Source organism: Theropithecus gelada, chromosome 4, assembly GCF_003255815.1.
Source record: "Theropithecus gelada isolate Dixy chromosome 4, Tgel_1.0, whole genome shotgun sequence".
Classification (NCBI taxonomy): Eukaryota; Metazoa; Chordata; class Mammalia; order Primates; family Cercopithecidae; genus Theropithecus; species Theropithecus gelada.
Window position 1 is genome coordinate 108,875,534 of NC_037671.1, and position 18,268 is coordinate 108,893,801.

Consider the following 18,268-nt stretch of genomic DNA (forward strand, 5'->3'; position numbering starts at 1 on the left):
ACCGACATTTAGCATGTTTCTTATTTGCTGCTTCCTTGCTTAGACTATCTACACAAAAACTTACTTTTTATTCTCATATTTCTAATATTAGCACGGAGGGAGTGCCTTGCTGTTCTTTACCTTTCTGTTCCTGATTTAGAGACAATGTGCTCATTATTAGAAGAGTTAGAACACGGATTTTATAGACTCTTTTGCCCAAAGTGACTCTGTTCTCTTCTATTATTTATCTGAGACTTGCTTGCCGGGATTTTTATGGTTGTTTTTCTTAGGATTTTATGGTTATTTTTGTCTCAGGTACCAAAGGTTACCCTAATTTATGTTCTCTATATATCTTTTGGAGGAGGTAATTTCAGCAATGTGGTAGCTCATGAACACTGAAAATTAAAAACAAATCAATTTAGCCTCTGATAAATAAATTAGAATGTTTCATAAAATGCAATTTTACATTTCAGTTATTTATGACTCTAGCTGAAAGACAAAAAAAACTATGAGAGAACCACTGACTACGAGAACCAGTTCAGTTTCCTTTAAGCAAATGTTTATATCAAGAAAAAACCAATACACTTCATGATTAGCAACCGCCCTCTCTCCCAACACCCCCACCACGTTTAGGAACTCTAAAGAGTAAGTAACAAAAAGGATTCTTTCCCGGTAGATGTTCTGAAAATCAGCTATACCTTCATATCCTACTGTCAGTGTCTTGAAAGTAGAGTTGGAAACATTTTTAAGAAGTCAGGGGAAGCCCCCAGCACCAACTAGAAAGAATTGCTTTTAACGTGCTGAAGGCACAATGTTCCAAGGGCATTTTCCCTTTTTTTCCCAGGGGAGAAGGGAAAGTTAATAAAGCAATTCTGGTTATGAAAATATGTGATCAACAACAGTTCACCTAACGTAAGGATGAAAGCGCATTTTACTCTAGCAAATGCAGTACACAGTTTTTAAATACTTATTTTCTGTTAACACAGAACTCATACAATGTTTATGACCTTATTAATAAACTTTCTAGCCATTGAAAAATTGCCTTTCTAGGCTGATAATGAGGGCTTAAATGAGAGAAGAAAGAAGTAGAAGATTCTGGCCTTATTTCCACAGAAGCAAGGAAATTAAGTGTTTTCGTTTTTGCACTGAAAGTAGAGAGTTGTTTGTATACTGTAGGGAAAATGACCTCTTTCCATTTTTTATTTCTAAATATTTCTTTAAAAGTCTATAGTCCAGTGGACTCTTGGGCATTTCTTCCAACCTTCAGTGCTCCTCTCTTCTAGCTATTATGCTGGAAGCTACCTGAAGCCTAACTCCGAACAAAGGAGGGGTTTAAGCTCATTAATAGTAGTAGGCTTTTACATGACTGCTTCAAAATAACCTGCACAGAGGCAGAAATGGGAGAGCACAGACTAAGAAATAAGTTTAGCCATGAGTTCATAACTATTTTAGCTGACTGAGAGGTGTACATGGGGGTTCATTAAATTGTTCTCTCTCCTTCTATATATATTTATACATTCTATAAATGTATAGAATATAAAATTTCTAATCTTGAGTATCTTTTTAATGAAAATAAAGATGTCAAGTCCTCCTGGAAAGTAGGGTAATGTCCCATTGCAACCAATTGTGTTTCCAATGCTGACTCCAGTCACAACTTAATATTACATTTTGATTACTTCCCATTGGCCTGCTAATATTCATTCTAAACAATTTAATGTTACTACTGTCATCTATCCCATATACACATACACACAGTCACTGTTCTCTTGTAAGAAATAGAGGTGTGTATGTACACACACTAAAGACTACAATGAATATTATCCCAGATGACTCTACATTGATTAAGGCTGGCTGATAACAACTGCAGTGATTAACAGTGTTGGACGCCTAGTGCTAATCAATTTAGGCATTAGTTCAAGCACAAGTGTGCACGGCCTGATGCTCTCCTATCCTAATTTGGTTGTTAGTTGGACTATGCTGGCTTACCTGGGAGAGATTGAAAGTAGCAACAGTGCTGTCATCATACAGAAGAATATTAATAGTGTCCAGAGCCCACGTACTTTCAGCCAAAAGACCTGATTTAAGGGACATCATCACACGCCACGCCTCTGGAGTAACTGAAGATGGGAAAGAACAAGGGTATCATGAATGTTGACTCTATGCATAAAAGAACAAAAGTTAACAAAAGAATAAGAAAAAATAAGTGGAGTGTTAAGTTAAATATTGACTTTAAACAAATGCTCTCAGGGACAGTTAAGCGTGATCATTTCGGATTTTAAATGGAGGCCATAAGCTGTAGTGAGAAACTTTCGTGGTTTAAGGTCTTCTCGCTCTGTTGGTCACGTAGGAGCCGAAAGTGCTTCTAGAGGTGGAGTGGCTGAGCACAGATGGTCCTTTCTCATGGCCGGGTTATTTCTTTCAGCCACCCTACAGAGTCTGCAATGTGGTATCAGAGCTTTTAATAAATGAGTCAAACCCAAAAGTGGTACTTGTCTTCTTTTGCCTTTGCCACTCGCAAGTGTCTCGAGGTGGCGTCCTGGAAGGCCGCCAAGTATGCAGAACATGGAAGCAAAATTTAACTCCAAAACAGCCTCCTCAGACACACGGCCTTGGCTTCTCAGCCTGCTCTCCTCTAGTCCTATGCTCCTGCCTCGAACATGCTGTGACAAATATCAGCACTTTGATGGCTCAGATTTCTCAGGAGTGTGGTCGGAGCCAAAGAATGGGAAGTGATTTGTTGTTTTCCCTATTCCTGCTACTGAAGAAAAGAAAATGATCAGGTAGAAAGTTTGTAAGATTTGCCATGAGATGGGGCTGTGCGAACAGACTCAACAGGCATCGGAATTTCCCAGGAGTTGTGGCAGCAGTGCAGGGCACCAGCCCGAGAGGGCAGAGACCCAGCTCGGCCAGACCCGTGGAGCCGTCCGGAGGCTGGGGGCATTCTCCAGGTGCCAAGAATCATCGGACGTGCAGGAGGACACTGTGGCTTTTCCGCTTTTATTTTAATTGCATCTGCTTTAAAATTTTCTAAGACAGCTACATATTATTTTTACAATAAAAAAAATCAAAATTACTTTAAAAAATAAAAATATACATTTCCCTAGGTTGAAGACAAATGCTATATAACCTGCACTGGGAGATTTTTAAAAAATTTAGATATATTTATTTAAACATACACACACACACACACACACACACAAACAATATATGTGTGTGTATATATATATTTCTATATATAAAATGGTGCTCAGTACCTATGTCTCCTTCTCTCCCTCTGCAACCCCATATATATATATACACACACACATATATATAGATACAGATATACATTATATATAAAGGGATAGATATATGTACATATGAAGGGATATATATAAAGGAATATATATATGTGTGTGTATGTGTGTGCATACAGTGGCACAATCACTGCTCACCAAAGCCTCGATCTCCTGGGCTCAAGTGATCCTCCTACCTCTGCCTCCTGAATAGCCGGAACTACAGAAATGGATCCCACTTTTGGCTAATTTTTTTCTTTTTAATAGAGACAAGGTTTTACTAGGTTGCCCAAGGGTGGTCTCGAATTCCTGAGCTCAAGTGATTATCCTGCCCTGGTCTCTCAATCTACATCTCCTTAATGTCCAGTGACTGACCTCTTTCAAATTATTAATATCTTTAATTTTCTAATCACTGCAAAAGATTTTAAGTCAATTTGTTCTTGAGTTTTTTTGAGTAATTTTTCCCAATATAACTCAGACCTACTATCTTTCTTCCTGTGTTAAAAGTACTTCAAAAATAGTGCAGAAACCCTGTGTGTACTCCCAGATAGTGCAGACCTCTGATTAGTATTCAGAACATCCCACAGAGGATAAACAAGCAACATCAGCATTCAACTGACATGGTTCTTGCCCCAAGTCTACCAGTGCGTTGGATGATATCAGTTCTATGTATCACAGCATAGCATGTTTTATATGTCATACCATCTATCAATCTACATATTACAGGCAGGCTTTAACTTTTTCCCATGGAAATTCACTGTATGTTGTCACTAAATTACAGAGTGGCTTGCCTTCAGATTTTCTCAGGTCACCTTTAGCATTTCATTAGCCTCACGGGGGAGTCTGTTATCACGTATTATAGCGATTAAGTGGCTTGGTTAAGTTCAAATCTTTAAGCCCAAAATATAGTATATAATCACTGAGGATTCCCTGATCTCTTACTTGAAGCTCTGATCTTGAACACAAATAACACTCACGTGTAAAACTACCATTTTATTTCAAAACTCTTTTCTGGCACTATTTCTTAATTCAGATTAGCAGCCTCCAACTATTACTCCTATATAAAAATGCATCTTGATAATTTCTAGTCATAATTTTTTCATCCCTTTAAGATGAACAGGAACAGTATCTATACTAAAATTAAAAGTCTACACTGCAACTGGAATTCATTTCGGAATGAAAGCTTCGGAATTCTTACCGATATCTTTGGAGGTAATCTTTCGCCTTTGTTTCAAGACTGGTTGTGATGCTTCCACTGAGCCAGGAGGAAAGGTGATCTCCCTCCTGATTGGGGGTGGTTGGGGTGGTGGCCCGGTGACCTGGGATGCGGGGACCGTGGGCATGACCTTCTGCATCTTCATGGAGGGCAGAAAGGGAGACTTGCTTGGAGACATGCGGTTCTCCAGGGAGCGCTGGAAGGATGCTGGGCTGGGCGCCCTGGAGATGTGATTTGGCAGTGACGGTGGCGTCTGGTAGGACGGCTGTGGCGGGCGCGTGATGGGCTGCATGGAGGCTGAGGACGACATATAAGGCTGACGCTGGCTGACGTGAGAAGGCCACTGGCTCTCATGATTTATCCTCTGATCGGGTACCATCATATCGTCCGTGCGGTTCATGCCTGGGTAAGGGGGCGCCTGTGCAGGGCCGCCAGGGCCCTGCCTGTTCTGGTAGGGATAAGGCATATCATTGCGTGCTGCCCACATATTCTGCTGAGGCCCCTCGCTGGAGGATGACTGCAGCGGGCCGCCCATCATCTGAGGCGGGATTCCGTGCGTCTGGATCTGCCCCGGGCCCTGCATCCTCTCCCTGCTGTAGGGATATGGGTACTGGCCCTGGATGGGCCTGCGGTCCGGGCCCGAGTAGGAGCCTCCGTACTGATTGTACATCTCCTGCTGCTGGCTGCTGTACTGCATGTTGTACATGTCGCCCTCGTGGCGCTTGGCTGGGGGCCCGTACATGCCGTCCATATGGCGTTTGTAATTCTGGAATTTGCAGAAAGACAAATCATCCTGATGTGCTCTTACAGGTATAATCACACACTGAAATTATGCAAAATAGTTATTACCTGCTAGAATGTTTATTTCACAATGAATATGGGAAGCTTCTATAACAACTGAGACCAATCTATGTTCAATATTTCAGTATTATATACACCATGTCACACACTCAGGAGAGGGCATCCAAAATTTGTTTTCACGTGTTTGAAACTTTCTGTGGGAAAAAAAAAAAAAAGCCTCCTCTCCTTAGGCTGTGCCACTGGGACAGCCAGCGTTGAACTCCCACACAGGCAGATGGCGCCCGGGCTGGGAGCGGCACTAGGACCACAGCAGGAGGCAGAAGGACCCTCTCGCAGGAGAGCCAGCATCCAGGGGCTGGCCTGAAAGGGTCTCGGGGTAAAAGGGTTTCTTGGGCCTCATTTTATGGAAAAGCTTCCAAACAGGACTCGGCTCTCCAGACTGTTCATCCGACATCCATCCCACAGCTCCTGCCTGACTTCTGGCCTGGCCAGGTGCGGCTCCCCCAAAGCCCCACTGGTCACAGCACTGAGGACAGGGCTGGCACCACACCTTGCTTCCCAGGATGCTCCAGGACCAGTGCAGTGGGTAGGTGGGACTCTGATGGGAGGCAGTGAGATGCTGATGTTTTTCACTTTACTTGAAAACTGTTTAAGATCAGCTGGTTTAAAAATGCAATTCACTGGCCAGGCGCAGTGACTCATGCCTGTAATTCCAGCACTTTGGGAAGCCGAGGCAGGAGGATCACCTGAGGTCAGGGGTTCGAGACCAGCTTGGCCAACATGGTGAAACCCCGTGTCTACTAAAAATACAAAAATTAGCCAGGCATGGTGGTGGGCACCTGTAGTCCCAGCTGCTTGGGAGGCAGAGGCATGAGAATCGCTTGAGCCCAGGAGGCAGAGGTTGCAGAGAGCCAAGATTGTGCCAGAGTGAGACTCCATCTAAAAAAAAAAAAAAAAAAAAAAAGGCAATTCACTGTGCCTATATGCTCCAGCAAAATTAAATAACTGAAAAATAATATACATATTATTGTATATAATTATTATAATTATATAACATATATATAGTTTTCAAAATTTTTATTTTTTACATGAGGTCTCAGATCTGAAAAGTTGTTTAAAGATAGCAAAGTCCTGTATGTTTGGAAAGCCACACCATGAAGGGCAGTTCTCTGCAACAGCACTGGTCACTGTAAGGGGGAGATCTTGCATAACTTAGCATCTCTGAGCTGCGATGGTCACCTGTGAACCAGCAAAAACCTGTCCCACTTATTCAAAATAAGTATCATTAGCATCTTATCTCATTTTTTAAAAAGCAGATTCACTTTCACTATTAGTATATAATATTTGAAGTTGCTTTTCTACACATTCTCCTTAAAGCACTGACGAATTTCTGCTCTAAAATGGCTTCTGATACAATAGTATGCACAACAGATACATGTTTAAAATATACTCACTCTAGCTCGGGCTTGTTATTATTTACAAGGACGAATACACTCAACTTCTTGTTACAGGTTATATTTGTTTCAGGAAACCATGTATCAAGAGTTATTTTTAATGTGCTGACTTCAACATCCCAGGAGTACTTTCTCGCATTAACTATATCCTGAATGCTCAACAAACACTAATCATTTTTGTTAGACATCTGAAAATCTTCAGAAGTAAGACAAGTTTGAGTTTTAGCCTCCAGGAGAGAACCAGAAAACACAGCACCCCATGCCCACTCGCCAACTCACCGGCTGCTGTGGGTACAGGCCGGGCTGGTGCCCTCCATACGGCGGCTGTCCCGAGGGAGGGCCTTGGCCTGGATACTGCTGCCCATAAGGTTCATGCCTGGAACGAGGCATTCAAAGAAAACTTAACTGAGAAAAAGCTTCAGGCAAACAGAGAAATAAACAATCCATTTCTGGAACCCTGACTCCCCCAAGCAGCTCTGTGTGGCCTTCCCCGCACACCCCTCCGACAAAGGCCCTCTGAGAGGCAGCTGCACGCCAACTGTTAGCACCAGGGATGGGAACACCCATTTTGGGAATGGTGCCAAACTCCTAGTTCAGGCTGTTGGCTAATAGGTGTCAGAGGAATACCGGTTGAGCAGGCAGGCACCCTGTAAGCACTTGTCAGAGCCTCTGGCCTCTGCCTGGGAGGCCGCAGCCCCGCCTCTCCACTGACGTGTACCTTAGGAAGTGTCGTACAATGCTGTGATGGAAGCATTAATGCAAGCAAGAAACGACGAGAAGAACTGAAGACTCAAAGGCAATGTTCCTAGAAGTACCGGAACATCAAAATGTTTGTACTTTGCACATTCTCATTATGAATGGAAAATGTTTAATTCTTAAAAGCTATACTTCAAAGTTAATTCCAATGTTAGCTAATCATTGTATAAATACAAGTTCTCAGAATTTCACAGTCCTATGCCCTAAAAGGCTACAGAAAAGAATGACAGGGATGATTTGAATGTACACCTATTACATCTTAAAATGGAAATGAATAATACATTCATTTTTCAACTACTAGTATATTAAGAAATTATAAATATCATAAAAAATAGCATGTTTTAAAAGGCAATAGATTTGGAACTTTGAAAAATACATTCGTTTAAGTTAATATACTAAATCTTGTAAGAAAGGGAACAATGGACTGAACATATTCCTAAGCTGATCAAGGAATGAGAATAATAAAAACAAATAAAAGAATTTTTAGATTATCACATGTGAAACAGACATGGGAACTTTTGATAACTACTTTGATATCTAAGAAGGAAGCTCAGAGATTGGAGGAAAGAAATGTATTTGACATGGGTAAAATTTAAGTTGCATAACAAGCAACATTTTTCAGAAGAGAAAACTTAACAATGAGGTAAACCCCTCTTTAATGTGGTAGAGCCAAGATAATTGTTGTTCTTCTAATCTTGCCAGCTACCCCCTCAAAAAACATCTGTACCTTTTCCTGGACCCTCAAAAACAAAACAAACCTAACTGAAATCCTTGATTCAGCACACTAAACATTACCTTATAGTTAACTGATTAACGAATGTATCACAAGTAAATATTGGCCACATTATGGCCAGGTTAAGAATCAGAAGAGTCAATTCCTTGGTCCCTAGGAGAAAGCACCGTGTCTCCTTAAACATGGGATGGACGCCCAAGAACAAGGCTCACAGACAGTACCACAAAGAAACCTCATTTGGTACAGCCGTGATTTTTCAACCTTTTTCTCCTCTGTATTACACTGAGGACGCTTTCCCACCGATGGACCTGTCCCTGTGACCCCAGCATGTGGCCTGATGAAACGTGGGTGGCTCTGGCCCAGCCGGTCCCCAGCAGAACAGCACATGCAGCTTCCGAAGGCAGCGATCCCAAAGCCAGCTCCACCCTGTGGCACACCACTGTGGCTCCGGGGAGGGAAAAGCCCTTCTATTAGGACTCTATCTTTTTTTCTTTAAAAATCTGAAATATCACATGAAAACCTTGCTTATAATCATGTCTCTTACGAGGAGTTAGAGAACATACCAACGAGGGGAAGCGGTTTCTGTGACAATGAGTATTGAAGTCAGGGCCCAGGCAAGGGACTTTCTCCACAAAAAGAAGCCTGCCCTATGCCATCATCTTAGGAAGCAGTTTTCAGATTACCTTTCAGAGCCATTTCAATCACTTTTCCTCCTAATTGCAAATCAATCTGAATCATCAGTCCTGCAGCTGAACTTGCCATTTTAACTTGCAAGTTTCACTTGCCATTTTAAGTCATTTCAAGATTAAGAGAGGCTGCAGTGAGGCCTGTGCTGTGGGTTTGCTAGAAATGTTGATTAAGGAGCAAAGTATTGTCCCTCTGTTTAAAATAGTCATGGGGGAAAAGCACTGCCTGGAAGACCTTTCCAGAATGCTGAAAGCCCAGTGTGGCTACCACTGCATAGGCCTTTCCCCCAGACAGAAAGAAGGGAAGGAGGGGAGCTGGTGCTCTGGAGGCCCAGGCATCCAGGAGCTCCAGGTGTGCCACATCTGGAGTGTGCAGCTGGCAGTCCCTCAGAAGGAAGCGGGGAGCTGGCGCTGGGTGCCAGCCTGACTTGTGGCGGCCCTGGCTCTTAACTTGGGGAAGAAGACACCTACCGCGGCCAAGGTCCTTCTCCCTGGTCCTGAATAGCCATCAACTGAGGGCAGTCACCTGACACTCACCTGGTGACCAGCAGCTATTGCCTCTTTACTTTCACAGGAAAGGGGACACTGTATATTGTCATCAGTAGCTCAGCTGCCAGGGCTCAGAAATGTGTGTGTGAGGAAAGCACAGTTTCTAGTAAATCATCTTACCGCCATCTTAAAAAATACTCACCTTCGGTCGTAACTGGCTCCATAGGGAAACTGCTGGCGCTGCCCCATGCCCAGGTTGGACATTGCTCCGGAGGGACTTTGGTTGTACATGTCCTGCATACTGCTGTTGGGCATCTGTCCTTGCGTCATAAAGGGCTCGCTGCTTCCAGGCACTGCAATATTTTAAATAAAATGCATATATTTAGGCATTTCTGAAAGTCAAAGGCCCATCCATCCCTTCTAGTAATCTCTATTGTCTTTGTACTTTTTGTTTTATTTTGAGATGGAGTCTCACTCTGTCGCCCAGGCTAAGTGCAGTGGTGTGATCTTGGCTCACTGCAACCTCTGCTTCCTGGGTTCAGGTGATTCTCCTGCCTCAGCCTCCTGAGAAGCTGAGATGACAGGCACCCACCATTGCGCCTGGCTAATTTTTGTATTTTTAGTAGAGAGGGGGTTTCACCATGTAGGTCAGGCTGGTCTTGAACTCCTGACCTCAGGTGATCCATCCACCTCAGCCTATCAAAGTGCTGGGATTATAGGCGTGAGCCACTGCACCTGGCCTGTACTTTTTTTTAATATGGTAGACCATAATACTATTGAAAGAGCCTAAGGTGTGGAGCCAAGATGTGCTCTGTGGGGGCAGAAATCTAAGACGGCCTTGAAGATCCAGCCCCCTCTGCCTGGTGGGCACCTCCCCTTCAGGACCTGTGAATACCATGGTATCACTCCCATGATTATGTTATGTTACATTGCAAAAGGGGCCTAACAGATGTGATTATAGTTACTAATCAGCTGACTGCGAGTTAACCAGAAGAGAGACTGTCCAGGTAGCCCTTTAACTTTGGATCTAGAGCTTAGAGAGGAAGCAAGTCAGAGATATTTTCCTGCTGGCCTTGAAGAAGCAACTGACATGCTGTGGAGGGGGATCACGTGTTAGGAAAGGTGGGCAGAGGACAGTCAACAAGAAAACGGGACTGTAGCCTCACAGCCACAAGGAACTGAATTCTGTCAACAACTTAAATAAACTCGGAAGAGGACCCTGAGCCTTCAAGGAGCTCACAGTCCTGGCAGACAGCTTGATTTCAGCCTGTGGGACCCTGAGCAGAGGCCCAGTCACACTGTGCCAGATTCCTGACCCACAGACACTGTAGGATCATACATTTATGTGGTTTTAAGCTGCTAAGTTTGTGGTAACTTGTTATGTCACAACATAGAAAACTAACACAGGCCCAGATCCATTCCTTACTTGGGTAAGTTACCTCTGAGCTTAATTTCGTTTCTTTTTAACATTTTTATTATGTTTTTTAGAGACAGGGTCTCGCTCCATCACCTAGTGATAAGAGGTGCAATGGTGCAGCTGCAGTGGTAAAATCGTAGCTTACTGTAGCCTCGAACTCCTGGGCTCAAGCGATCTGCCTGCCTCAGCCTCCTGAGGTGCTGGAATTACAGGCATGAGTCATCACCTGGCCCCTATTTTCTTGTCTATAAAATGAGGCCAGTAATATTATGCCATGAAATGGTTGTAAGGAGGACATAAAATATGTATACAAAGTTAGTTCCCTTCTCCCATAAGAAAAAAAGTGAAAACCTTAACATTCAGCCACTGATTCACTCCAAAATAAGGATTAAAAAAATTATTAGGGAGTTAAGAATAGCTCAAGATGGGATGAAATCAACTATTTCTAACACAGGATGGACTGCCAATTAGGTAGTATATGCAAATCAGCATCAGCTCAGAGCCTGAAGGAAATTGGGTTCAGTCCAGAAACTAGCCTGACGGCAAATTAAACATTTTAATATAAATTTTCATCACTATACAGTATTGCTACCTTTCTCTATCCTATGATTATGTGAAGCAAAAGCTGGTTAAGATTTTGTGAGCGGATACATTTTGTTAGGCTGGTAGAGAGGGGCCAATGCCAGCATCAAGTATTTTCCCTTGCAATGTGCTTTCACCTATTTTATCTATTTGATCTCACATCAACCTGTGGTAGAACCAGTTTTGAAGTTACTTTCTATTTTGTAGATGTGAAAACAGACATAGACAGAAATCACGTGGCATAATTAAATAGCTTTTCTCTAATACACAAGGAAATTTAAAAGCAACACCAAATTAAAAATGGGCAAACACATAAATGAACATTCACAAAAGAAAAATAAATGGTCAATCAACATATGAAAAGATGTGTGAGTTCACTAATAATGGAATGAATCCAAGGTAAACAGTAACGAGGCTTTCTCCCTTCCATCTGATTGGCCAATGTGAAAATGATGGACAATGATCATTTTTAGTAAGGGGGTGAGAACCCACACACCCTCACATGCTCTTGTTGAGAACATTAAACTGGTATAAGATTTGCCAATACCTGCTTTACCTGCTATGGGAGGCTCTGCTTTGGCAACCCCTAAAGAAGCGCATCTCCCAGCATTCGCAGCCTGGGAAACCCCTCCCATGATGCCTTTGGGCTTGGTCATGTGATTAGCATTGCCTAAGAGGGTTCCAGCAAGTGAGATGCAGGCAAAAGTTTTTAAGTGCTTGCTCCCGGGACCTGTCCTCTTGGAGTGCTCCCTCTTGAAATCCATCTGCCATGTTATGGGCACCTAAGAAACTACATGGAAAGGCCCCATGGAGGAGGCTGCAGCCGACAGCTCCAGCTGAGTTCCCAGTAGAGCCTGGGGATGACGTCAGCCACTCGCGACACATCAGAGCCCAGCAGAGCTCTCAGCCTGGTTCCCAGATGATGGTGGCTACCTCAGCGTCCTAGCTGACAACATGACACACAGAGCGAAGAACTACCCAGTCTACCACAGAACTGAGAGATATAATTAAGTGTTACAGTTTTTAAAGTCACTAAGATTTGGGGGTAGTTTGTTATACTGTAAAAGCTCAGATATTCAGTAAAAAAAGTTAATATCCTTTGATTCAACAGTTCTACTTCTAGGAATCTATTTTGCAGAAACATTCTTACAAATGTGAAAAAACTGTACTTCAATAATCGCTGCTTCATTGTTTATAATAGCAAAAGATTATGGAACAACTCACCCATTACTAGAGCATTAGGGTAGATCTATTCAATTAAAACAAGTAGAGCTATGTGTACAGATATTAATAGACATTTGATATATACTATTCTGTCAAACATATAAAATGATGTTCATTTATATGTAATCCATCAATTCCTCAATCAGTGAAGTAAGGAAGTAAGAAGGCAGGGAATAGGTCGGTGAACAGGCAGGGCCAGGCCCCTCAGGGCTACTGAGGGCTAATATTAGATCAGACTCTTTAACCATGCTACCATACTACAGGTTAACACCAACAGCAGCAGCAACAGAGACAAAGAGTATGTTTTCCACTGAAGTTAGTCATTAAATAGAAAATCATAGCACCATTAATTTTACTGACAGAGTAAGGCAAACTGAAGAATGGAAAACTATACAGAACAGGAGTAAGACTCTTAGAAAATCTGTTTCCTGTGGATTTTCTGCTTATCTGCTTTTATTTGGTACTGAATACACCAGTACCATAAGGCAGCAAGTGAACTGAAATATACTAGAGATTGTACTTGCCACTGGGGATCATTTACATGGTTGATGAAAACATCACAGACAGTCACCCAAGTAGGATGGCTGAACCTTATGATGGCGTGAAAGCGACAGGCATTCAGTATGCTCCTCAATTTAAGATGGGGTTATATCTGGATCAAGTCATTGTAAATCAAAAATATTGTAAGTGAAAGTGTGTTTTCAACTTACCAATATTTTCAATTTAGGATGGGTTTCTTCTGATGTAACCCCACTGTAAGGTAAGAAGTATCCGTATATATCTACCTAGGGCCTAGCAAGGTGATCCCAGAATCATTCTACCCCAACACACTTTATTTTTATAACAAGAAAACTTCTAGGCATAAGGACACAAGGGAAATACATCTACAGTTGTCTAATGTAGTGTATCGGTGGGATATGGGAATGGTTTGTAAAACATTTTGAGGCCAAATTCCAAATACTACTAATTATTTTTTTCCATGTTGTCATATTTTCAGAGTCCAAAGCCACCAAAAGCACTAACGAAATGTTCTGTGTAGCATCTCATACCACTAAGAAAAATAGCTCCCCCAACATTCACAAAGCTTTTGAAATTCTAAGCTTCTGGATTTACTGCATGTTCTGCAAAATCCTCACTTGGCATCAGCAGCCCTGAAACTTCTGAAAGAAAAACAATCATAGCTGATCTTGCTTTATGAGTGTTATCTGACATATTATACACAAAATACTACGAATTTCATTTATAAACGGTATATGCCCTATATTTAAATTTTAAAGATTTTCCATTGTTCTTTTTCATTGGTCTATAATACATATGAAAACCAAGGCTTTGTACTTTATGCTTCTCTCCATTCAGACAATATTATCAAGAAATTCATGCACGCCAACATCTAAGCACAACACAGGTACTATTATTTAAGGGATTCCAGAGTAAGTACTTCCATAAAAATATTATTCACTACTTCTTCTGTATTTTTTTTCCAATAATATTCATATCATTCTTCAATTTCACAGGCCTTGAATGCATTTGGAAGAATGCCCAAGAGCGAAATATCAAGTCTCCACTTGTGGCTTGTAGACCGCGGGCAGAACTGAAGGACAGTGACTCAGACAGTCACAGCTTCAGTGCTGCCTCAACCTTGGGAGTCGGCGGGCACCAAGGGAAGGGCCAGCCTGGTGTCTCCTGATGGCAGTCACAAACTCCTGCACTCTCTCGCAAGGATCTCATCAATCCCATCACTGCAGATGCCATTTCTACATTTACTACTCCAAGATCATACCGACTCCAACATCTGCTCAGCTCCAGCCATGCATTCCATGCTTTACCACAGGGACACACCCCAGACGGTCTCCAGGTTCCCCTCTCTAGCCCAGTCCTTTCCCAATCCTCCGTACTGCAGGGAATGATGTCTTCACCTGCTCAGTTGTGGTTAGCTTCTCCCTCAGGGCCCGCATTCACTCTGTGAGCACCTCTGATGTACGCTCTGCCGGCGGGTTCCCTCTGCGCTGCTGATGTCCAGCTCCAGTTGGCCAGCTCCCCCTAGACTCTCAGTGATCTCCCCAAAGCTACTCTTACCTCTTTCCAGTGCATTCTCCAGAGACGGCCAGTTATTTACTTATTTATGTATTTATTACAAAAAAACCTACTCACATCACTTCCCTGCATAACATCTTTCACCTTGGTGAAAAATCCAGATTCATCAATACGCCCACAGACACCGAAAGGCTCTGGCCCCGCTGGCCTCAACGACCTCAGCCTGTCCCCGGGCCCGTGCTCACTTTGCTCTGGACACCCACCTGTTCATACACCAAGCTCATTCCTGCCACCACCCCCATGACAGGTTCTCAGGGCCCTTCCCTCCTGACCACCCAGTCTAAATCGCTCTCCCTCTCTCCCATCGCGCCACCCAATGCCACTGCTATCCGTATTCTTTCTTCCTTTCACTTTCCTGTCTTCCACCAACCACAATCTTTAACTGCCTATTTGTGCTTATTTTTTGCTTCCTCCCAGGAATTAAGAAGGCAGGGAGTCTGTGATTCCCTGAAGGTGGGCAGCGACTCTGATTTACCAATCCATGAGCTAGCGCCCAGCACAAACTAGCACAACACCATGCCAGGTGCCGTGAAGCACGTGCTTACTTACCACTGCCGCCAGCCACTCTTGTCTGAGCTCTGTATGCAGGAACTTAATCCTCACCATGCCTTTGGAAGTGGGTCCTATTATTTTCCCAATTTCTAGATAAGGAATGTAACTTGGTGTGTGTGAGGAGGTGGCAGGTATCCAGAAACAGGGAGCATGTGCCGGGGAAAAGGCCGAGGGCGCTGAGGCCAGCTGGGGACAGGATGAGGGCACAAAGAGGCTAACTGCTTTTCCCAAGGCCACAAGTGGAGTGGGATGGGGACCTGGGACCCACACTGAGGCAGCCTGGGCTCAGAGGTGTTCTGAGTGAAAGGTAAACTGTTGTGGAACGGTAGACAGTAGAATGCCCACTGGTCCACGCCCGGGTGGAGGCCCCTCTGCACGTACCTTTTCTCATTCCCCCAAAGGGGTCCTTGTTGGGCTCATAGGGCATCCTGCCCATCACATCGGGCATGCTCATGCCCTGCTGGTAGGGGGCGTTTGGAGTCATGGAGTTCCGTTTCGGGAAGGATGAATCACTCACGTCTGAGAACGGGTCGTGCACACTGATTGTGCTGCTTCTGAAGAGATGCAAGGAATGAAAGCTTAATGATACAGCGGGAGTTACCTCCAAACAGTACATTCAGAAGATGAACCAATCTTGAAATGTGCAAATGCAAAAACCATCCAAAATAAATGACATGAAGAAAACTGGTAGTCATCAACATTTAAAAACTCTCTAGGAAATACCATTTCTTCTCTCTGTGAAGTTTGCTCCAGAAAACTAAAATATGAACAAACGTGACTTTGTATGGCTCATAGAGTTATTGGAACATACCTTCCACCTTGCATTGGGGTCATCTGTCCGTGAGGGGTGGAGGCTGGGGTAGGTGGCTTCAGATCACCTGGAACCTCTGCCATGGAATTGCTGCCAGTTGACTGAGGGGTCTGTGGGCCTTGCAAGGATCCCGAGTTAGCTGATAGCAGCAGCATCAAGAGAAAACAGGAAGAAATCCAGAGATTACCAAGTAAGCCCAGCCGCCTTGCTAGTTGTATAGGTGAAAGAAATAAATGTAAATAAGACACCATAATGATGTTGTAAAATTCATTGCTTTTATATTGTTTACAGTAAAAATTAGTAAAGAAGATTTTGAGTAAACATATTTCATTTGTGAGCCATAAAACACATTTATATCTTTTGACTGGATACTTATTTTCTGGGGTATTTATCCCAAGAAAATAATCTAATAAAAAGGAGGCTTTTGGCAGAAGAGTGTTTATTCGCTGTTGTCTAGACTGGAAATAATCTAAATGTACATTTTTATAAATGGGATGAAAATTTTGGTGCATCAACTCGGTGAATTATTGTGCTGTTGTAGAAACAAAATTAGGAAACTTAGTTCTGGGTCTTAGACAATGTGAAATGTTTAAGATGAAAAGCAAGGACACAAATTGACAATGAGCCTTATATCATTTCAATAGCTTCTCAACATCTGAATGCGTCTGTGCTCTGTCATTAATAGTGTCACTTGTTGACCTATGAAATCAGAGTTGTTATCAAAAAGCACAAGTCATACTGGTTTGGAGTTTTTAAATGTTATCAGGGTGCTGAGATGTGGCTTTAAGTATAATTACATTATAATAACAGAATTGAACCGGTTTTTTCCAAATCTTATGTGGGACTCTGGGAAAAATTAATTAACCTCACCTTGAGGGAAAAACATAACATTTGCAGGGCTCCTGCTCTGTCATCTCTTGTAGTCCTTAGCATGCTAGATCATCAATAGATAACTGGTTTCATGTGTGAATTAAATGCTTAATAAATGAGTAATACGCCTACTATAGCCTAGGCTCTCTTCTACGCCCACATACACCAGTGGACCAAACTGACAAGAAAGACAACAACCCCTGCCCTCATGGTAAAAAAGTGCAGAACCCCCTGAACAAACGACAGGATTACTGCTGCTTGTGAATCACATTTTCCATGTTATTGTCTAGAATACCTTTCCCTATGACGTTCCCAAGGCTCACTACAATTACTATTATTCACATTTTACTTCAGTGGCAACAGAGGTGAAACAAACCACCAGAAGTTACAGAGGACACTGCCAAGGAGTCAGAAATCGAAAGGAGTACATTGTTTCTACACGGAAAGCCTCAGCTGGACAGAGACATTTGTAGTCCGATGAGGTCTGCTCAGCCCCTGGCCTGGGCTGGAATGAATGCTGGCCGACAGAGCTGAACACCGCGTAACATCCGTCCCTGTGAACCCTGCACTGAATGACTTAGAGAAGTTCTCAGAGATGCCAGAAAGACTGACTTTTTAAAAAAAGCTTTTATTTCCTTTTTTTTTTTTACTTTGATTTTAAGTTGAGGGGTACATGTGCAGGATGTGCAGGTTTGTTACACAGGTAAACGTGTGTCATGGGCGTTTGTTATACGGAGAAGATTGATGGCTAATGTAGATGCCTAATGTAGGTATAAAAGAAAAATGTATTCACTCATACTTACAAACCGAATTTGCGTAAAACCCTGGAAACGCATGTTAAAAAGGTATATCAGAATAACGGAAGAAAGTCCTCTTTTGCAGATATAAAAGGGTAATCATCCTGCAGACATGGCTGCCTGCCTAATGCCACGGAAGAGCAGCGACTTGCTTCTGAAATCCAGGCAGGCTCTGCTACAGCCTCGACAGCTTCCTTGGAAACATCACTTGCAAGGCTTGATTTCAGAAAGACCCTTATTTACAAGTATTCACATTTATAGCTAATAAAAAAAAAAAGGAAAAATCTCTCTTGCCAGTGCTTTTTTTTCCTTTCATGAAAAAAAAAAAAAAATGAATGCAACCTCTTGTAACTCCATTAATAGAGGAGGCTGGCAGGCTCTCTAGGACATCCCTACCTTTTGCCAGAAGCTACAAATGTATACTCTAAAGTAAACAATGGAAAGGTTACTGAAGGTTAAGTACATTCACACACTTCAGACAGCATGGCCAGGCTCCTAGCTGGGAAGATAATTTACCCGGCACGAACCTGGT

At 42.8% G+C, this 18,268-nt stretch overlaps 1 protein-coding gene across 3 annotated transcripts in view; it reads right to left on the reverse strand.

The window, feature by feature from the left end:
* The window catches only part of ARID1B (AT-rich interaction domain 1B), a 444,496-nt gene that overhangs the window by 4,810 nt on the left and 421,418 nt on the right, over positions 1 to 18,268 (reverse strand). For all 3 annotated transcript variants that reach the window (XM_025381991.1, XM_025381992.1, XM_025381993.1), the window contains 6 exons: positions 16,070 to 16,208; positions 15,640 to 15,812; positions 9,592 to 9,742; positions 7,005 to 7,101; positions 4,453 to 5,236; positions 1,966 to 2,096 (listed from right to left, as the gene is read on the reverse strand). In XM_025381991.1, the coding sequence (XP_025237776.1) occupies positions 1,966 to 2,096; positions 4,453 to 5,236; positions 7,005 to 7,101; positions 9,592 to 9,742; positions 15,640 to 15,812; positions 16,070 to 16,208 (1,475 nt within the window). The remainder of the gene's footprint in view (positions 1 to 1,965; positions 2,097 to 4,452; positions 5,237 to 7,004; positions 7,102 to 9,591; positions 9,743 to 15,639; positions 15,813 to 16,069; positions 16,209 to 18,268) is intronic.